The 22,566-nt window shown below is 40.9% G+C and overlaps 1 protein-coding gene and 1 pseudogene across 3 annotated transcripts in view; both read right to left on the bottom strand.

Annotated features, from left to right (window-relative positions):
* Nucleotides 1–1,270: 1,270 nt before the first annotated feature.
* LOC115896486 lies at nucleotides 1,271–2,899 on the bottom strand (annotated as a pseudogene). Its single transcript, XR_004056368.1, has one exon. The product of XR_004056368.1 is annotated as an uncharacterized LOC115896486 (transcript).
* The window catches only part of SEMA6A (semaphorin 6A), a 132,829-nt gene continuing 111,533 nt past the window's right edge, over nucleotides 1,271–22,566 (bottom strand). Inside the window, exon 20 of one of the 2 annotated variants that reach the window (XM_010379537.2) lies at nucleotides 1,271–5,545. In XM_010379537.2, the coding sequence (XP_010377839.1) occupies nucleotides 4,347–5,545 (1,199 nt within the window). In that variant the 3' untranslated portion in view covers nucleotides 1,271–4,346. The remainder of the gene's footprint in view (nucleotides 5,546–22,566) is intronic. The other variant, XM_010379538.2, reaches the window with a different exon arrangement.

The raw sequence follows: 22,566 nt of genomic DNA, 5'->3' as shown, positions 1-22,566 counted from the left end.
AGTTGTTCAGAGAACTCGTTCTTTAAGAACCAGCACAAATATTGTGACCCTAACGTCTAGGGAGCTTCATCAGTACTTTGTTCTTACCTCCAAATGGCAACTACAAAGGCCATGTCAGTCTCTTTGCAAATGAGGAGGTAGAAACTACATTCTAGTTAACTGTGTGCCTAACAGAGCCAGGCGCTATGGATGTAATTCAAGAAACACAATTGGAGATGGCAATTTAAAGGTTACTGGGTCACTATAGGTATGAACTGAGGCCTCAACCTGCAGCTTCCCACACTCAACTGACTTAAAACATCAAAAAAAAAAAAAAAAAAAAGGGGGCCGGGCGCGGTGGCTCAAGCCTGTAATCCCAGCACTTTGGGAGGCCGAGACGGGCGGATCACGAGGTCAGGAGATCGAGACCATCCTGGCTAACACGGTGAAACCCCGTCTGTACTAAAAATACAAAAAAACTAGCCGGGCGAGGTGGCGGCGCCTGTAGTCCCAGCTACTCAGGAGGCTGAGGCAGGAGAATGGCGTAAACCCGGGAGGCGGAGCTTGCAGTGAGCTGAGATCCGGCCACTGCACTCCAGTCCGGGCGACAGAGCGAGACTCCGCCTCAAAAAAAAAAAAAAAAAAAAAAGTCAGAGGGTCAAAAGTAAAGTACTATAGCTGAAGACTTATTAAAATAATTGTTTTAAAAACACCCCAGAGGAAAACCTGATCTAGGCATTTCATAATGCTCTTTTGCAAAAGAAGAATCAAGCGCTGTGTCCCAGTATACCTCCAACTGTGTCTACTGGGTTACAAAAGATAAATGCTAACAAGGAGTAAAATCCAGCCCCCTCCACCTTATTAATATGTAAAAAGACTGAAGTCACATCTGTGCAAGGATCTATTTTTAGTGGACCCTACATACTAAAATCCTAGCTTGATCTCTTAAACTATCAAGCCTACCATAAATGTTTGATGATGAACAAGCCCATAAAAAGAAAATGCATAAAATGAATAGAAGGAGCCAATGCGTGCTCTGCCTTTTAATTACCCGTGGCTTCTGCGAAAATCCTGCTCCAGGCCAGGTTTGAGCAGAGCAACCGTCAATAATTTGTGTGGGGGTGGCTGGGTGTGGACAGTGCAAACAAATACATCAAACTCTATAGTTATGTACGCTTTGGAAGCCAGATAGAAATGGAAGAAAGAGTAGAATCACACCCACAAAGGGTGGGGAGAGCAGCTTAAAAAGGAAAAATTAAGAGATAAATAAAACCATTCAGGACACAAAAAATAATGTAGAACAGTCAGGTTTTATTACTTTTAAGTAATAAAGAGCCTTTTCCTTGCTTTTTTCCTTTTTTCCCTTTCTTTCTTTCTTTTTTTTTTTTTCCCTTTTTTACAACATACATTAAGTCGTGAATCAGACTAAAGTCTGAGATGTTAGGGGATGTGGAGATGGAAGGAAAATTGGTGACATCACAATATTTTTACAACTTTACAACAAATACAAATCTGAATTTGTTGCATCTACCAGTGTCTAGCAAGGGTGGAAAGCAAAGGCACACTCGGGTTTATGGACCCTCCCCCAACACACAGTGGGGAAAACAAATGGGAAGAAATACTTAAATGCAGAAGACCAGCTCAATACATGTGGGTATTTTAGGGTTAACACCAGAAGTGATGGGTTGTGGGGGCGTAGGAATGTGGATGTAAGTTTTGACACAGGTCTCCTTAACAGTTGAGGCAGTGAGGCCCACAAATACTAGACAAGACAGCCGCTCACGTCAATGATGGGTGCTGCACAGCCAGTACTCTCAGGAGTCAAGCATGGGAAAGAAGGGGGCAGGGGGATACAGACCCATCGCCTTCCTAATTTCTATATTTCTAGAGAAAATTCAAGGAAGAAAACAATATTTCAATTTCTAGAAAATACTTCAGGGTTTCAGGGGACAGAGTTTACAGGATGTGAACATGGATTCCATTACAAAAGCCCCCCCCCAAAAAAAAAAAGTGAAAACAACCACCACCACCACCTACCCCTAAACAACAGCAAAACTGCAATGGACTTTTGGAACAAAGGGCTCTCACCCTCAGCTAAGTACTTAGGTCTGAAGGCAACCACACTGATTATGGAGACTCCACTTTTTCACTCAAAACTGTCATTGTCAGTCTTTTTTTGAATTCTTTTTAAAGACAAAACTAAATCCAGAAGATCCAACTGGAAATAAAAACAGACAAAGAGACCACCAAATATACTGTATGACTGTTTAAAACAACAACACTGCTCATGGTTTACAGTATATGGACACTTCCTTTGTTCATGATAGAGTAAACAAAAGTCCCTTTTGTGTTGAGCAAATGAAAACCAAGGGGAGAAAAACACACATCACCTCCCATCCCCTAAAAACAATAGTAACAAAATAAAAAATAAAAAAAAAAATCCTTTGCCCCAGTCAACGTTTTTGCAGCATCCATTGTGGTCGGCCTTGTACTTGGAGTTACTCGTTAATCACAGCAGGGACCAGCCTGCCTGCATCTATTTCCATGTCATTTCTTTGTGTGCACTGCATGTGTGTGCTGTGCACATGGCTTGGGGACTCCTCCCAGGTGTCTGCCCAGCCACACACAGCCTGCTCTCTAGCCAGTGGACACAGCAGAGAAGAGGAATGGGACGCTACTCCCTTTTCTGCTAGCAAATCCTTATTTGCTAATCACCATATTGAAATAATCTAAGGCAAGAAGGGAGCTCTCGAGGATGAAAGGGGATTTGCCACCCACAACACTGGGGTCCATGCTTGGCAGCACAGCCAAAGGGTGGTTCGAGTTGGCACAACTAGAAGGCAGTGTGAATTGGAGGGTGTGGTGCTGCCCAGTGTTCTCAGGCTGCGGCATGACAACTGTCACCACTGCATTCTTCCATCTGCTTGACTCCAGTATTTCAGAGGGCTGGAGGGGGGATGGGGGGAAGGGAGGGTTAAATAAATATCTGCACTTATTTCAAAAGGGGGAAAAGTTGATCATAACGACAGTTGACACGTGTACACAACTCAAGGTGTAAGGCACAAATTTACATGTGGAAAACAGGCCATTCACAGATGTAACCCCACGAAGAACCCGTGTGAGCAAATCATTAATTTATGCAAGGTAGCAGCCAGCATATTAATTAGTTCACACCGTTTGTGGATTTTGTTTGCTGTCTCACATGCAACGTGAAATGAGATGGCGTATTGCAAGCTGGTGCCTTCACAGAAAGTCGGAACCATGGACAAAACCATGTTGGCACCAATAGGATATGATGTGCCATTCTAAAAGCTTCTCTCTTGATTGCTTTAGAAATTAGGATCTGGAAGGACTTTGACATGAATTAATTTTTTTGCATGTTTATAGGCCAGAGACATGACCAGCAAATGAACTGATAGATTTAAATAAATATTCCTCTCCTAACTTTTTCCTTTAGCTACAGACCAGACAGTCCAAACACAAAGCTCAGAATTCCAGCTCCAACTTATTTACTCAGTGAATTTATTGTAAAAATAAAGAAACTCAATTATTCCAGTTAATGGTTTTCATGTTAAATAGTTTAACTTTCAGTGGGCTTTCGGAAGAGCTGTTCATAGGATGATATCTGGAAGAGTCCTTTCTTTAAGGAAAAACAGGGTGAACAATAAATAAAGAGTTACTTGCGTTAACGGTCACGTTATTTCATTAAAAGAGAGGAGGAGCAGAAATCTACGACATAGTTGCCCAACATGGCATTGATCTGCTGTAACAGAAAGCTGTAACACTGGCGGGCATTTCACAGTATTTGCGCATAGTAAACTTCTGCCATTGTTAAAGTCTGAGTTAGAATTATCAATGAATTCTTTTTTTTTTTTGTCTTTTTAAATTTTCATGATTTTAAAAAATGTATTTGTGTTTTGCAGGTTGGAACGCAAACCCAGTGTGGCCACGTCCCGTTAAGTTATGGACAAAATGTTTCAGTTTCCGTTCACCTCTGTGCGTATGTGTGTGTTGTGTGCATGTGTGTGTGTATATGGGGGATGGGGTAAGTATGTGCTTTTGGCTCATGTTTGTGATGATAACTGAAGTCTTTTGTGGGACCGACCTATTGTAGGGTGTGGGGGAAGAGTGAAGGAAGAGAATGCAGGTGAGTCCCCGCCGTTGCAAACCTTCACCAAACCACGCGGCCCAATTTTCGTGCGTACCCCTGTGTCCCGGAGAGGAGGACCCAGCGTCCTCGGCTCGTCTTCGGCTCTGCCGCGGGCCCTCTTGGTCTGGTGGGTACTCGAGGCAGTTGAGAACCTTGCTGAGCGGAGCGGGCACCTCGCCTTGCCTGCTGGTTCGACACCTGACCCCCTCCCCCGGGATTATGTACACGCATCATTGGGCTTCATGGATGTGGAAAGGGGAGCAAAGGAAGGTTTGGGGGGCACGTCCGGCTTTAGCGAGGGCGTGCGCTTCAGCCCCGACCTGGTCAGTGAGTTGCAGGCGTTGAGGCTGGGCTGCCTGGAGACAGTCACGGCCTGGCCAGATGGCTGGGAGCTGTGCACCTGGATGGAGTCCACCCTCTGCGGGGCGGGCGGCGGGTTGTCTCCCCTGCCAAAGCTCTGGTTTCTGGAGAGGTGAGAGGAATTGGAGGAGTTAGTATTGTTTCTTTTGAGAGTGGTGGCCTGGTGGCTTCTCGTGAGCGAGTTCGTGGGGTAGCTCCTCTTATAGTCAAGCCCGTAGGAGGAGGAGTGGTGCATTTCCAGCCGCTTGCTCAGGCCGGTCTGAGACAGGGAGGCTCCCGGGGGGCCCAGGGAGGCCTCCCGCTGTGGAACTTTGGGGGGCAGGCTGTCCAGGTTCTCCACAAGGTTCACCCCATGGCCGGGGCTCTTGCTGCTGAGATGTTCCTTGATGGTCTTGTACTCCAAGGTGGCTGCCTGGTCCTCCAGCGCCATCTGGGCCACCTCGCTCCCTTTGGGTTGCTCCACGTACTCATGCTGGTAGCCCTGCTGCGTGATGGGCAGGACCACCACGCTGGGGATGTGGCCGGGGGAGGCCCGCAGGGGCAGGTCCGTGGGAATCACAGGGGAGCCCATGGGGGGCAAGTCCTTTGTGCAGGCATTGATGAGGTTCTGGTTCCTCTCCCACTCGCGGCTGCCGCGGCTGGGCTTCCGTTTCTGCTGCAGCGTGGGAGTGGACTCGGGGGTGGGGAGGGCGGTCAGGTCCAGGTGGTGCTGGTCTGCTTTAATGAGCATCTTGGCCGTGCTGCCCGGAGTGGCGAGCTTGCCGTTGTGCATGAGCGGCGTGAGGATGGCCTCCGGCTTCGGGTCTTTGGATTGAGTGTCCCCGAAGAGGCCGCCGAGCTTGGTGACGCTGCTCATGGAGCCCCGGCGCGAGTGGCTGAGCTCCTTCTCCTTGCGCTGCACCACGGCCACGTCTTTGCGCCGGTGATCACAGACGCAGTAGACCGTGATGCCCGAGAAGACGGCGCCCATGACGAAAGCCAGGATGACTGCAATGGCCAAGAGGGTGACGGGAACCAGCTGGTCGTGGCCTTTGAGGAAACTTTCCCGAATCACTCCTGCAAGAGACATCGCACACGGCGTGAAGACATGAAAGCACACCCCGTTTTTGTTTAGCATTCACCTTGTTAATTAGTAACAGTAGTAAGTGACAACAGCACCTCGGCACAACTTGTCTTCCAAGCTCAGCTTGCCAAACATTGACTCATTAATCCTCCCCAACCCCTCGTGTGCAGTATGTAAATGGACTCCATTTGTAGCCTTCTTTGTTGTCTAAAACAGTGCTGTTCAGGCCGGCTGCCGCGGCTCATGCCTGTAATCCCAGCACTTTGGGAGGCCAAGGCAGGTGGATCACGGGGTCAGGAGTTCAAGAGCAGCCTGGCCAAGATGGTGAAACCCCCGTCTCTACTAAAAATACAAAAAATAAAAACAAAAATAAAAAAATTAGCCAGGCGTGGTGGCAGGGGCTTGTAATCCCAGGTACTCTGGAGGCTGAGGGTAGAGAATTGCTTGAACCTGGGAGGCAGAGGTTGCAGTGAGCAGAGATCAGACCACTGCACTCCAGCCTGGGCGACAGAGCGAGACTCCACCTCAAAAAAGAAAGAAAGAAAGGAAGGAAGGGAGCCAGTGAGTGAGGGAGGGAGGGAGGGAGGGAGGGAGGGAGGAAGGAAAGAAAGAAGGAAGGAAGGAAAGAAGGAGGGAAGGAAGGAAAAGTGCTGTTCACTCTCTCCAGTACCTGCACTTTCTACTCTGCTTCACTCCGTGGAATATGGGAGATTTGGGCTTTCAAAAGTTATTTAGCTTTCTTTCCCTCTTTATGGCTTTTTAATCTTCCCCTCCTAGAATTGGGATAACCAAGTTATCCTGAGTCTGGAGGAAGAGGCAACAATTTTATGCATGTTAAACGAACAAATCACACAACACTCTAGGCTTCCAGGTGGGATGTTTTCCGATGACCCCCTTGTGGCCACCCGAGCCTCTGTCTGGGGAAAAGTATGTTTGCCTTTCAAGCAACTAGCGGAAAGACGGTGTGTATCATAATCTATTTACACTGAGAGAATAAAGCTAAAGTTCACAGACTACAAATGTTTGTGCTGATTTTGTATCACCTCTCAAAAAAACAGTGCAAACTCAATTTCAGGTGAATATGCTGAATATTTGAATGAAGCTCTCTCATTGGAACTGAAAGAAGATTTAGAAATAAGACCGTTTGGGGCCCTGTAGTGGGTTTAAGTGTTAGGTCCCATTATTGCACCTAGAGTTTGCTGTCACAGTGAGATTTTTCAGCAAAGCTAATCTCTTCAATTTAATAAAAATTACATGACTACACCTGTCCATAATCTTACACTACATTAACCAGGATTCAGTGTTTCTGAAGGAAGGTGCTTTCGCTATTCCTGCCTAATCAGCCACCCAGCTGAGCGACTCTAATCAAATGCAAACACTGAAGCTTTTATTTTTTAACGCCAAGTGAGAATACACATCACAATTGTCAGATCTTAAGTGCTTGATGCAGTCACTAAAAAATAAAATCTCAAATACCTCAATTCCTGCCTCTGGAGAGTGAAAGAACAGGAATACATTAGAGGCACTGCATGGGCTGAGGAAATGTAAACATTGTTCCTATTATGGAAATGATAGCAAGACAGAAAATGTACCTTCTGGGGTCTCGGGAGACACATTTTTCATCTACTAAATCAACTCTTTCTGGAATATGTTTAATGTATTTTACTGGCAGGTATAAGTGGCACAGAATTAGAATGAAATGAAATAAAAATCTCTACCCCTTCCCAAACCCACAACACGCAACCCTTAAACTTCTACTGAAATGTTGTCTTTGTCACAGCTGAGACCTTGAAGCTTTGTCGTGGGGGTTTTTCTGCTAAAATATTTTGATTTCTGAAGTGATGGTTCTAAAACCCAGGAACCTTAGCCTGAAAAGTACATTCTCTTTTTCTTTCCTTCCTAAGGGTCCTCCTCCCTTCAGTTGTGACATCACAGTTGGTTGCTGTGGAAATGATTGTCCTGTGACAAAGGATTGTGACTTAAGTAGAAGCAGCAAATATCTCTTAAGAAATAAAGATTCTGTGATCCAACAAATACCCTCGGTAATAAAAGGCAGTCGAGGCAATTCACCATAAGGAAAGAGTGTGCAAGATGGTAAGATATCAAATAATTTCCAAATGTGATGCTTTTCAAATATTTCCAGATTTATCTCCGTCAGCTTTTAAGGGGTAGAAACTAAGAGGCAAAAAACAGCCGGAAAATTTGGCTGTAACTCACACCTTTTATGTGTGAAGCTCCCCAAACAGCGGGGTGTCCTGCATTCAAATATATTTTAATACCTATTCACCAAGTTAGTGTGCTAATGAAAATTTTCTTTCTTTCTTAAATTTGCATTTCCTTATTATGCTAAAATAGCAACTGATTTTTCTTCAATTTTGATTATGTATGGGGTTCTACTGAGCATCATTTTTAACCCCCTACATATAATTGCACACAAATGTACACCTGTGGATAAAATGGGTTTTAATTTCCCTCATTGACTTGGTGATTTCAGTGGGAGTTTAACACAGGCTAGACCCCAGTGATGGGGTAGGGGTGTATTATGTATGTTTTTCATGGCAATGAGTATTTCATGAAACCCTTCCAGGCAACCAAATTTAGGGGGACTGGATATTCCCAATAAATGTATTATTATAATAGGAAGCTATTTATAATTGACTTTGGCATTCTATTATTTAAATTGCCCTCTCAGTTTAAAAGGAACGTGGAAAGAGTAAAGCTAGAGCAATTCATTGATTTCACTGGGAGAATTGCAAATTTTTCACATGTATCCATTGCTTCTTAGCCTTACTTGTAGCTCCCAAATATCATTCTTCTTTCATGTCTGAAGGTCCTTGGCTATTTTGGACTCACGAAAGCTACTTATTCTTTCACTGGGAAGAACTCTTTTTTAGTGGATGATATTTGAGTTCAGGTTTTTGGTTGTTAACAAGTTAAGTAGGATCTGACCTTTCAGGAAAATGGTATCTCAGACAGATTTTTTTCCCCTGTCTCATTTTGTTATATAAAGAGTGGCCTTAAAAACATTTTTGCATCTCTTCATCTATCCATGGGGAGGCACAGGGCTTTCCTCATCTGCTTGTGTAAATTCAGAAATGTCCAAAGATAGAAACAGATCAGAGAGTAAGTTGAAAGTGCAGTTGAAGAAGATAAGGTAAACGTTATTTTTGGAAATGACTTTCAAACTTAAAGCTTTCTGCTTGTATCATGAAAAAGGCCAAAGAAGCATTCACAGAAATGATCAAGTCAACTTTGTGGCATAGCCATTGTGAAGGCTTGGAAACAGCAGACTTGTCAGTGGTGGTGATATAAGCAGCTAGAGAAGATCTCAGTGGGCTTGGAATTGCAGGCTCCCACTTACTGGCTGAGCGACCTTTTGGCAAGTGGTTTAACATCTCTGGGCCTCAGTTTTTTAATCTGTAGCATGAGGTGAACACATCTAATCTTACTGCCTTACTGGGTTGTTACAAGAATCAAAGGAAATAAAAAATAGGAAAGAGCTTAAATGCTGTAGTTTGCTGGATAAATCTAAAGCTCAAAAGAAGCCACAAAGGAGGAGTGGTGGGTTAGTGGCTCACACAGGGCTTCCAAGTGATAGGTGCAGCTGCTCCATTGGATTCCATTTGCTATTGGTCTCCCACTGGAGAGGAGTAGACCTGTGCTTCCAGGTCTAAACTTCATGCCTTCTAAATGCAGGCAAAAAGGTGATACGAGATTTCGAAGCAATGTAAGGGAACACATACTGTTTCAGGATGCCTATAGTTACTGAACTTTGAAATAATTAAAACAACAAAAGTGGAAAATGTTGGCAATTATAGTTGGATTCTCAGTGGAGTACAAATCCTGGGCAAGTACCACATTTTTTCTGCATATATAACCCTTGCCATCCACAGAGTTCTTAGTTGGGTAACTCAATACGTGATTGCTGAATAAATGGCCTTTCAATACATTGTAGAGCTATTTTTAAATGAACTTCTAAACTTAGTGGGTCATCTTTAGAGTGACTACCCCCTTGCTTTTGAAGTCATGGAAATAAATTCTATCCAATCGTATAAAAGAACTTTAATAGTAACATCTATCAGACAAATAAAAATAAATCTATAAAGGTGCTCAGTAATTTGCTGAAAACAATAAGAAGAGAAACTATTTCAAAAATGAAATTAGTTCTGGGAAAAATCCAAAAGAGTTGATGACGATAAATGGGTTATTTGCAACAACTGAGTGCTCTAGTGGAACTGAATAATTAGAGAAAAAAAAAATGCATCCCTGCAAAGGGCAAAGGGCAAAGGGCAACAGGCTAGAGCTGAGTATCCTTTGCTTCAGATGTTGCGTGGAAACCCTGGGCAAGTGAAGGGCCCTTGGAGGGTGGTATACTTCCCTTCTCAGGTATCCTCCCACTGCAGAGAGAACAATCAGAGTTGGCTTCTCTACCCTAGGGTCTTGAAATTCTTTCCTCTTCCAACCCCTGCATCCTCTTCTGCTCTCACCAATTGAAAATGGGGCATCAGTAATGAAAACAGTATTTGAAAACTCCTTTGCATTGATTCATTAACCACCAGCTATTTCTCACCAGTCATAAGGTACTAAATGGTTATTCTTTCCACCTTCCTACTGCAGGAAGTAAGGCACACCCTGGCTTAGAAATTTCTCTGAAATCATGTCTTAAACTGGCAGAACTGAGAAAGAATAGAATCTCCACTGTTTTTTGATTTTTGTTTTTTTTTTTCTTTTCCTGAGGTGAGAGTTTTCAGATGCTGGAGGGAGGCCTCAGAGAGGCAATTTGAAGTTCTTTAGAGTCCAAAGCAATGAAAAGATTATGAAGGACCCCGCCCCCAGGCCCTGCAACATGTGATTCAAAATAAGAACAATTGTAAACTGTAAACCAAGAGGAAGCCCAGTACAATTCTGACTTTTCCTGTGATGACCATGTTAATAAATTTTGAAATATCAAACACTACATTCCTTATTTTAAAAAATGTTTTCTAGTAGCCCTGCTCATGGATACTATTCTGTGCAAAGGGAACCTAGCACCAGGCTCTGAGACACTTTGCTTTAGAAATGATGTTTTCCCCTAACTTAGGGTTGGGGTGTGTCTTTATTATCACTCTCCTAGTATAACAAGGTTTTGGCTCCGAGCATCTTTGTGGCTGCCTTCAGCAAACATTTACCAAGCACTGCACTAGGTGTCGGGGAAGGACAAGAATGAATGAGGCATAAACCAGCAGGGAAGAAGGCAAGTGCTTGCACACAACTCCATCCAAAGTGTGGCTATGTCATGAGATATATCACTTCTGCTTCAACAGTGGCCAAAAGCTTTACATTGGAGATGGCATTTGAGCTAAGCCTTAAAGATGCATAGGATTTTAGCTGGAGTGGAGACAGCGACAAGAACTGAGGCTTGGAGGGAAGGAAAGGGAAGGCCGTGGTAATAGCAAATACTCTAACTCCCTTCTAGTCTCTTAGGCTATAGGCATGAGCCACCCTTCCATACTCTAGCTTGCTTCATGGCTCTCATACAGGCTGTTCCCTCTGCCTGAATATCCCTACTCACTTTCCCACTCATCAGACCCTATCTTTAGGGCTCAGCTTAAATGGGGAAGCCTTCTCTGACTCCTTAGGCCAGGTAAGTTCTTCCTTCTACAAGTGTCCCCAGAGCTCTGCATTTCCTTTATCCTAAAATCATCACTAGTATGATAGTTGTTTTTCTCACCTGAACTGCTAAAACTCATTACTGAATCTTCAGGCAGAAAGGTGCTCAGTAAATATCTTTTAAATAAATAGTAAAGGAATGCATACATGAATGAGAGCACTTGTAGAGAAAATATAAGAGCAAGAGCTAGAAACATCATTTGGAAGGCTGTGGACAGCCTTGAATGATTAAAAAAGAGGTTTAGAAGATCTGCCACTCATAGAAAGAAAGTTCTTGGTGAATTTATCTGCAGTTTCTCTTGCCCGAGAAAGCTAACTTTCAGCTTGCTCTGTTCCACATTGAATCCATTATCGAAAAACTCTTGGCTTCAAAGAGTCAGTATCATCGCATCAAAAGCACAGCTAGTCTACCTGCATTTATTATTACTGGTTTCAAAATTAAAGCTTTCAATCTACTTATCCCCTGTACGTTACACAAACAGCTGGGAGATGTTATCCGTCCTATCAAAATGTGAAGCAAAAGAGACAAGCAAAAATACGTAAAACCAATCACACCTATTAAGCTAAATACAAAGGAGGAGCTCTACTCACTCCCACCCCAATTACCACCCTAAGTGTGTAAGACCCAGGCAGCCAGTAACCTACCTCGAAATGGTTAAGTGTGCACTTTCCCCTCTCACCCCCTTTCACTGGATGGCCTGTTTCTGAGCTGCTGTGATATGATGGATGTGTCTGTCTCCATAGTGAAGTGATTAATAGGCATCTGTGTAAAGCGGACCCGGTGACCACAAAGACAACAAAGCCTCTCTGTGTCCTTTAGAGAAATATGCAAAGGCAAAAAGGAGGATGGACATTTCCTCCATCACTGAGCCAGAGAGGGTTTGTGTTGGGTCTGAGAGCTAAGAAAGATGGCAAAACACCAAGAAAAGCCCCGGAGTAGGATCCCCTAAAAATAGATTCTTGATTCTGCTTTATAGTAAGACAAGCCTACAATTTCCTTGAAATCCTCATAACAACTTGAGTGAATGGAATCTAACAGCCCAATTTTTCTTGTTTGCAAATCTTATTGCAACAAAATGCCAGGCTCACGGTCCTGCAAGACAGTATGAATGAATGAACTAATCACGAGCCAGGCATCACCCCGCTAACCACACAGGGCCCGCTGTAATCCCTATTAAGAAGAGAAGAAAACAAACAGGGGAAAAACCCTAACTGGAGACAATTTATTCTCAAAGCCACACCCCAGCCAATCGAGATGACCACACTGAAAGTGAAATGGGAACTCTCTGTGGTTATCTGGGCAGGAAGCAGCCTTCTTCTTGTCTTACGGCATAATGTGAACCAGATGGCTTAGGAATAAACTGACATGCCAGCAGCCATGGAAATGGGCTTGGAGTTTATAACTCAAACTTTCCTGTTCCCTTAAGAGTGTGTGTGTGTGCGTGTGTGCGTGTGCGTGTGTGTGTGTGTGTTTCCTGGCAGGCTACAGATTAGGTACCAGGAGGCGCCATGGTCTTCAAGATATATAAAGTTAATGACTGACCATGCCAAAGTAGAGGTAGCTTCCTGGCCTCGCTATTTAATATCCTCAATTCAGAAGCTATTTTAAAACTCACATATTGAAATAATGCTTGGTGTGGTTGACTGTAGACGAACCCACTTCCACTGCCATCACCTTTAAAAGTGATGCATTTTTCGTTGGGATGTCATCACAGGAATAGAATGAGCCTGGAATTCATTCGATATCATTTTTTTAGAGAAGAAACAGCTTCATTTTTCCCTGTGTGCTGGGAACGCTCAGTTCACTGTTCCTCCACTGCTCTACTGCTTTAGAAATGGCATTGCCAATGGGAGTGCTACAGCCAGAGCACGGACTGATGTCTAGACTGAGAGTCATGATAAGATAATTTTTAAAAGCCATGCCCTGGAATGTTGGTTTGTGGTTTCATGTGTTAGAACTGTTACTGTCCCTGTAAAGGTAATGATTCTTTTATGTTGGCAAAGTTTTAGCGGAGTCTGCAAGGAGTATTTTCCTGCTTTTTGAAGTTTTCTTTCATCAGTTTTCTTAAATAAGACTAGAAACACAATGTCTAAGTGATTTCTAAAACCAGACAAAGCATTTCTATTTTCCAACTTCCTGGTCCCATCTTCTTCCTTTACTCTCTCATAAGGCATCAAAGCCACAAAATGGAGAAGTGGACCTCCTTAAAAAATTGTGAAATTTGGGCCAGTCTTTGCTTGGATTATTTGATTACTTGCTTTGATTTTTCTCTATAAACAAAGATAAAACAGATATGAAGAAACAGGTCTAGTTCAATACTGCTAAATCTTCCAACTTGAATTTTCTAGAAATGTAGTTCTTGAGATCTAGTTAAAGATGAGACTGGGTGTTATTGGTTAAGAACATAAACTTTGAGCTCATAAAGACCTGAGTTTGCATGTTGGCTCTACAAATAGCTAACTGTGTGACTTTGGGCATGTCACTCGGTCTCCAGGCCCCAGTAGTGTTGGCTATAAGATGAGCATTGTTGGAAGGATGAAATAGGTTGAATAAACGAACACAAAGCAGTTGGCATTGTGCAGAAAATGTGTTAATGCTCAATTAATAATGTAAGGACAGTGTTTCTAGAATGTTTGACAAGTTGCCTGTCTTGTACAGGGTCCAAGATTAGACTATTTTAAGGCAACACTTTGGTAGGGTTCAACTGTGTTAGCCGAGAGTGGAAAAATAAGGATTTAAAACTACAACAAAAGCTTGACTAGTGAACTTAAATAAGACAACCCATCAGCAATGTGGAAAATGTCCTGAATCAGTGCCACTCAGCATTAACATCACCTGGAACTAGTTAGGGACACAAATCCTCAAGTCCTGCCCAAAGTTTCAGCACTAGAATCTCTGGGTTAGGCCCAGAAACCAGGCCTCCAGATGATTCTTATGTTCCCTAAAGCTTGAGAAATGCTGTCCTGAAATGCCATAAATAATATTCCAGAAAACACATCTAAATGTTTGGCTTTAAAGTCCAACCTCAGACACCACTGAGGCAGTGTATAGCCAGACTTTCAAAATAATCTGTAAAATAAATAATAAATAAATGCACTAAGTATTCCTTGGTGTTCAAAGTATGTTCTACGTCTTTAATAGGTCTCATTGGATAATTTCGTTACTATGGCTATCATGCTCTGATCAAGAATATGAAATCGACCTTGTTTTATTGGAAAGACAATCAAATTCCTAACACTTTCCCTGGGTATCTGTCAAAAGCATGGCATATAGCGCAAAATACTGTGCTGCTACTCCTGCAAAAGAATCAACCCAATTTGCTTGCAGCAAAACGGCTGAAAAATGCTTGTGGTCTCTATTTGCTCTGGTATGAAAACATGGAGGGGAACTTCTGATACTCCTCATGTCTGTAACTGTGGCCATGAGATAGTGACTGGTACCACACAGCTCACATATGTCCTAGACTGGGTCAGCCCAGGCATAACTGGTTCTCAAATGCAGAAGGAGCAGAATGCTTGATGGAGCCCACCATTGGATAGAGTGGCCTCCTTTAAAGGCCTGCATCTAATATCATCTCAAAACTCACTCCCTCATGTCAACTTACAGCTATTAAGCAACGTTTGAGAATGGTTTAGGGGATGCCAAAATCTTTACCTTCATCTCTGCATGACTAGACAAAAGAAGAGAAACTCACGAAGGTTCTTCTCCTTTATATTCCCGGGGTGAAAAGAGGGACTTGAGTTCATGTGTCATTCCCCAAAGTAAGGTCCTGATTTACAATAATAAAAGATGCCTAGCACAACAGTTCACTCAACAGAGCTCTGTGCTTACTGATCTGCTGAGTTCAACTGAATCTGCAAATCCATAGAATTACATAAGACATTTTAAGTTACATTAAATTTCTGCTGTGTGCTTTTAAATCATGGAGTGCAAGACCCATCAGCACTTAGGGTATATTTATTACCTTAACAAATGTCAGATGATTTTGTCCAGTGCTATCTATTATTTATGAATAACAAGAGGCTGTAAGACTGGAAATGACATGCTTTAATATGTCCAAAAGGTTAGGCATAATGCAGTTTGCTGCCCTATAAATTTCTCTACACCATTTTCCTTCCTAATAAAGCATTGTCAGTGGTTGACTATACCGAACTTCCATTATTTCTATACAGTTCATGACTGCCTCTGATTTCAGTAAAAAAAAAAAAGTAATTGCAGATATCTCTTTGAAAAGGAATGCATCCTTTTGAAAAATATGAAATTTGAAAATAATTGGAGTAGAAAAAATTTTATTACGCCATTAAAAATGAATCTCTTTACAAAGATAGTTGTCAGGCTACAGACTTATAAGAGCTTAAGAAATATTAATTAAGGGTGACAAACCTTCACATTGCCTGTAATTGGCTTTCTGACACCAATTAAGATCCCATCTACTGTGCACCCAGTATATTTTAATACATCCAACTGCATTTCAGTAGTTTACTTCAGGGCGTTTCCACAATTTAAAGTGCTAAGAGATTTACATATGGTGAGGTTCACATGGCTCCTTTCAGTCCCTCAGAGCAGCCCATAGGCTTTGCAAGAGTTTATCTATTACTTGCATAACTTACGTCTCCCTGGAACCAGCAAATGAACCCAGCTTTTTCATCCTCTGTCTTTCCAGGATAATGGTGTGCGTGATGTAGTTAGTTTGAGCAAGCCCTACGTAGTTTGAGGCCATTCTCATGTATAATGACAAGAAAAGAGAACCTATTCTCAGGAAATTACCTGATTTCCACTGTTTTGCCCTCTGTGGACTAGTTTGCCTATGGAGCAGTGAAGTTTGCAAAGTAAAACTTCTAACAAGCCTTTTAAAAAAAAAACTTGATGAAATTAGGCTATCAGAAAGAAAGGTCTGAGATAAAGCGAATATTATTTTCCCACTTTTCCACATAATGCAAACTACAAATTGATTCTTCACAATTTTATTGTTAGGACAAAACAAAATCTAGATGAACACGGTGCCGTTGAACCAATTAAAGAGCAAATTTTTAACTACTCCAGATGTTCTGTTAATAAGATCACACTTAACCTAGTCCCCGTAGTCCTTGAAAGTTCCATTAAGCTGTCAGAAAACTTTGTCATTGTGTGTGTTTTTGTCGAAAAGATGGGAGAGAATGGGAAGAGACTGAGGGAAAAGGGTGGGGGTAAAGTGTCATGTCAAGTAGATGCAACTTGAAAAAGTGGCGAGAGATTAAAGGTGAGAAGCACCTCTAGAAGGTGAATTGATTTTTTTAATACCCTAAGGTTTAAGTTGGCGTTTTAAAAGCAAAAGTTCAAGCCTCCATAATCATAATTTAAGTCCTTCATTTTTTGAGAAAATGAATGTTAGGTTAAAAAATAAAAGGTTAGTGGTATCCCTAGAAAAGAAAATTCAAATACTGGTGTGCAAATTCAGGCAGGCAGAGAGATGAAACAGCTTTCTACATGGCTGACATTTAACTTTTTTTTCCCTTCTACCCTTTCCACAATAATCTCATCAAGACCTTAGATAAATTCAGCAAGTTGTCAAAAGGATACAAAATTAATTAGATCAAATCTACATCTATGCCCACACTACTGAAAGAACAATTACAGCCTCCCACATGGGCTTCTCGGCTTTGGACCCTCTCCCCCTGCACGCATTCAAACATGGAAACCCACATCATCCATTTGAGAGCCCAGCACCTTACTTGCTCACAATATCATTTTCCTCAGTCTCTCAAAGAAAAGCCGGAGACTACATGTAGATTCTTTTTCTCATAGGTGACCAAGAAATATTAATATAGTAAAAATAAACAGTGGCATCCTGGATTATATTATTAATGAAGCCACCATGCTCAGCTGAACCCTACTGTTTTAACTAAAGAGAGGAAGAAGCCCAAGTTTGGAGTTCAGCTTGCCTGGGGTTTTACCTAGGATAGAGCTAGATAGGCAAGAAGCATCTACCAGGAAAATGCCAGCGATGTGCAGTAACAGAAACTTTAGATACAAAATTGATGCAAAATTCCACTTCCCAAACTTCTTGTGTACATGTAATTACTAACCTAATATGATTAAATGACCAATTTATTATATATGTATCGCCTATCAATCTTGCTATCTTTGTCTTTCCCCACTTCTACCCTCCTGTGGTCCTTTTCTTCCCACCATCTACCTTCCTACCCTCCACTGCCTGTCGCTAAAGCCAAAGCTCCTTGGTATGGCATTTAAGGTTCCAGGCTATGATTTCAATCTCATTTTCCATTCCAGTCCTCCATATACTTTAGTCACCGCACACTCCTTGCCTCTTTATCATCACACTCTGTCATTTCACAGCGTGGTGTCTGGGTCATGGACTTTATTCAGCTTGGAATGCCCTTCTTCTTGTGAAATCTAACTTTTCCTTCAAGACTTTGCAAGGTCTTTCCTGTGTACCCCACTTGGAATTAGTTGTGCCTCCCCTTAGACTCCCTTAGTACTCTCCCTCTCCCTCTTTCCTTGACTTCCCTTACTGTCAGACTTCACTCTGCCCCAGCATTTAGATCACCTTTGGGTATCCCTCACTAAACTGTAAGCTGTCTGAATGCCAGGTTTACGTGAAATTCAAATTAGTATCTTCTGTAACACTCAGCATAAGGTTTATATACAGCACATGTTTGTTCAATTTCTGGTGAATGCAGGAAAAAAGAAACAAAGGAAAGGTTGCTGTCTTGCCTTTCTTTGAGATGAGATTGTCACCATTATTAAACTATTCTTTTTTAGTGCTTTCAGAATTCCAGTTCTTCCCCTCCAAAGCCATGAAAATGACAGATGAAAAAAAAAAAAAGGAGGGCAGCCATATAATTTAGGAAGGAAAAAGGAATACATATGGTTAACATAACAGTTGTTAAAACTTTGAGGTTAAGTAAAACATAAGAGAACAAATAGTTTTAACCATGCTCTTCTTTAAGAACAATTTGATTTCTGAGCCTTCCTTACTTGAAAGTGGCATTTGAAAGCCTGTTTTCAGTAATAATCTTTAAATTACTCTTTATCACATTTCAAACACATATATAATATTTCATAGTCATTCTCTGAACTTAAGTATGCTAAGAATATTTTTCGTGGAAAAAGATTTTTTCTTAAACATATCAGAATATGGGTTATTCTAAATTTCTAAGAGTTAAAGGTCAAATGTAATATAGAAATCAGATCTTATATATTCACTGAGTAAGTAATCAGTAACATCTTCTATAGAATTATCAGGTAGTAAAGAGTATAAGTACTCTCAGTTAATTTGGATAAACAAAAATGTTTTAGTTAAAAGTATGTCCTATGCAATATTTGGGGTATACTTACACTAACAATTATTTAGTTTTGTTTCAATATAAAAAATATTATTCAGGTGTAACTGCAATTCAAATAAACTGAGCATCCTATATTTTGCCTAGCAACCCCTCTTCTTCTCCCAAGCAGTATGCTTTAAATGACTCCCACAAATATTCTTTAAACCCCGTCTAAACTTTCAGCGATTAAAATTGTTAATCTCTTTTTTTTTTCGAGACGAAGTCTCCCTAGGCTGGAATGCTATGGCGCGATCTTGGCTGACTCAACCTCTACCTCCCTGGTTCAAGTAATCCCCCTGCCTCAGCTTCCCAAGTAGCTGAGATTACAGGCAGTTTAGAGTAATAAAAATGATGGTAAATCTTTACTCTCTAAAAATTAAGCTATTTAATCTCTAAAAATTTAGAGTAATAAAAATGATGCTAAATCTTTATGGGGCAGATATAGCACAATTTATAAATAAAAAAATACTGACGAACTAAATATTAAGAATTGTATTATATTTTTCATAGTCAGCAACAGTAATAGCTTATGTACCAAATTTCTTATGAACTTTGAAGGATACCTTTCCTCTAAGCTTCAAAATCAGAAATAAGTGATCTCTAATTCAAAAGAGTTTTTGGAACCATCACCATCAATTCACTATCTCTTCATGTTCCTTGCCTCTGACCATGCACGTTCCTTGCCTCTGACCATGCACGTTCTACCGGACTCAGTTAATTTTCCATTGTTGAGTGGAAGTGAAAACCCTTACCCTCCCATTATTAGTACTCCCCAAGACAAAGGCCCTTTTGCTGAAGTCTCCTTGAAACCGCCTTGCTGTACTCTCACATTTAAAAATGACTGCAATAGGATCATTTTTACTAACAAAAGGAATGCAAATTAGTATGAGTTTTGTTTTTTCTTGAAATAAAGCTCAGGCTTAAAAAAAATAAAAGCCTGAGTTTGCCAACACTCCCACAAAAATTTTACATATGACTCCTTTACCAAACATCCATCACTTTCCTCATCTTCCCTGTCAAGTGATGTGTTATTGCTGTAATACTGGTACTGAGGGCAAGAACTGAAGGAAAGGAGCTGAAAAAACTGTTTCACAGTTCTATGTCCTTGATGTGTTCAGCCAAGTTGTCTTTACTTGTCTAATATATATTTTTAAAGTCTGTGGTGTGTGGTTTTGGCATTTCATAAAGAGAATGTTAGTCATAAAGGCCTTTTGGTGTGCTTTCGTGTTTACCTGTGCTCCATCTGTTTGGTGTTTGATATTTCTTGGGCAGGAACTATGTCTATCTCTAATATAGCCTCTTACTCCTTATTGGCATCCAAATTGCACCACAGAGCCAGTGATAAATTCTGCTTCAGACACCTCAGAAAGTGTTTTTGTTACGGTAATATTACTGAAGAAATGGCAGAGAAAATGCAGCCCAAGTTTAAGAGTCAGGAAAAGAGGAGAGGCCTATTTTTCTTCCTTTATTACAGTCATCAGGAATAATTTTCTCTGTCCATAAAATCACTTACATATGACTTGATAGGAGCCAAAAAATTACCTTCTGTGTTGGGAGAACCAGGGTGCTTTAAAATCCCAAATCCATTAGATTTTAAGCATTGGAGAGTGTTAAAATGTAAGAGTAACCAGGGGGTAGAATCTATTATTAACTATACTCACCTAAAATGAGATTTCTCAGTCTGTTAATAAAGACAGCTGACACTGAAGGCTTAGAACTTAGAAAAGGTAAAGTTTGAACGGGAGAAAAGGAGAAGGGTCAAGTGTAGGCTATTGCCAGGCTGGGCAACACTGTGTAGCACTAGATTCCTTATGGATATCAGCAAAATAGATGAAAAGTGGAAAGGCTACACATCAACTTTCCATAGGCCACAATTTGAGTAATAACTAGCGGCAGACCACACTACGGTGCTTGCTGCTGGTGTGGAGAAAAAACTTGCCAGATGTTTAACAAGCCTAGAGTAGCTAATTTCTTATTAGTCTAAATCCATGTTACTTTAAATTCCTATTTCACGAAACTTTCTACCCCCAAACACAAAGTTCGGTAGGTAGCAAAGAAATCAGAAGGGCACTGGATTGTATAATTACAACACTTGGAGTGACACATGTATTCACTTGGTTTTGCAATACCCAGCCAGGAGAGGGTATAGTGGTCATCAAATCTCATTCTTCCAAATGTCAGAACAAAGTTCTTGGTAACAGTTTAACCTTCACTGGACTCCTTAAATTGCTATAGTACATAGTCACCTAAACTTTGGTCATTCAACTACCAATACTACAATTTTAATCATAACAATGAATCTCACCTACCATATTATTTACTTAGTATTTTTATATCCCTCATAACTCCTGCATTATTTACTTAATATTCTATTTAAATTACCTTTAAAATGTATTTCAAAGGGAAACTTGGTATCATTATCACAAATGAAAAAAAAAGTATCACTTTTCAAAGATAAAATGTAACCAGAAAAATAAAAACTAACTTAAAGCCAAACAATGTTAATTCCAGCTAGGTGCAGCTGGAAGACAAAGCCCCAGTGTAAACCCTATTCTCTCTTTGTCAAAAAGAGAGAGTAGCAAGTTTAGGGAGTTGTTAATGAGAAAACACCAAACTGAGGCTTTTCCTTTCACATAATCATGAAGATAATGCAGAAGACTGAAAGAGCAATGAAAAGGGCATAAATTTCCACCACATGACTCAATACTCTTGAAGGCCATCACATCCCTGCCACCTAAATCATCCCGTGTAAGGTGCTGCTCATCTCCCTCAGAGGCAATACTGCTGTAGGCTACTGCACATTTAAAAAATAAATAATTAACTATAAAGAGAATTATTGATAACCTCTGTGATTTATAAAATTCCATTTAGGATTGTGAGATATGGACAATACTAATCATAGTTATAGATCTTATGAATCTTACCAGAATATTATTTCCCAAACTAAAAACTGCTTGCACATATAGCTTATACACTGATTAAAATATATTCAACATTTGCTATCCATTTTAGGTTATTCACTTAATCTCCAATTTAAATTCTGTTTCTATAATATGTGTTATTCTCGTCTGTAATGGGCATATTTTCTGGACTAAATGTAATAATGTGATAATATCTCACTTTAAGGATTTCCCAAAAGATAGAAGCATACTACAACTCTGGCATTTCTGATTAAATGGGAACTGCTCTATATTTACTATTTTGTCTGTTTTCTGAGAGCTCACGATAACTCTTTATTATAAAATAAAGTCTGAAGTAGGAGATTTTTATTCTGTTCAGGATATATTCTTGTATCCTCATAGCAGTGGTCAGCATTTACATTTCATATGTATGCTACATAGCTCTCTTGGCTGCTCTGGACATGGCTAATTTCCTTATATATCTCACAGACTTCTTGGAAATCAGCTTTAAAGTCTTGTTACTTTTGGTAAGGAATAAGAGGCACAAGGGTGGCTATTTGTTCTCAGTATTGTTTAGCCTAAAAACGAAAGCTCTTATTTCTTTTGATGTGGGAAGCAGTGGTGGGGAATAAGCCAGATCTAAAAATAAACTGGGTTTTCTTTCTTATTTATATGTAATTAGAGCCCCTTTGTAACTACCTATTGCCACCTCAATAGTTATAGGAGGAATAAATAATATGTATTTTTTAATGTGGCAAAACCAAGAAAGAAGTAGTCAGGGCTGCATCTCATTTATCAGCTTGGTGACTAAAGGGCTCACTCCAGAGGCTCCAGACATCTAGGGACCCAGAGATAAAACAGAGCAGTTGGCTGTGTTTTCACTAATGAATCCAGGGCTTGAAAGATATCAGGCAATTTTAAAGAAAAGCAGCAAGGACAAGAGACATTAGACAAGGCCAGTAGGGTAATGAAGGGCAAGGCCAGTTACTGAGAGAGAAAATTACTTCATTTTCTATGATAATGCTTCCGCGTGCTGTGCAGGTCTCTTCTCACGCTTTGTTAGTATGACTGTATATACATACAGCATCAGAATGCTACTCACAGTGTAGAAGGAAAGAGCCTTGGAACATTCCACAGAG

The sequence above is a fragment of the Rhinopithecus roxellana genome, chromosome 3 (assembly GCF_007565055.1).
Source record: "Rhinopithecus roxellana isolate Shanxi Qingling chromosome 3, ASM756505v1, whole genome shotgun sequence".
NCBI lineage: Eukaryota > Metazoa > Chordata > Mammalia > Primates > Cercopithecidae > Rhinopithecus > Rhinopithecus roxellana.
This window is presented reverse-complemented; position numbering and strand designations above follow the sequence as displayed.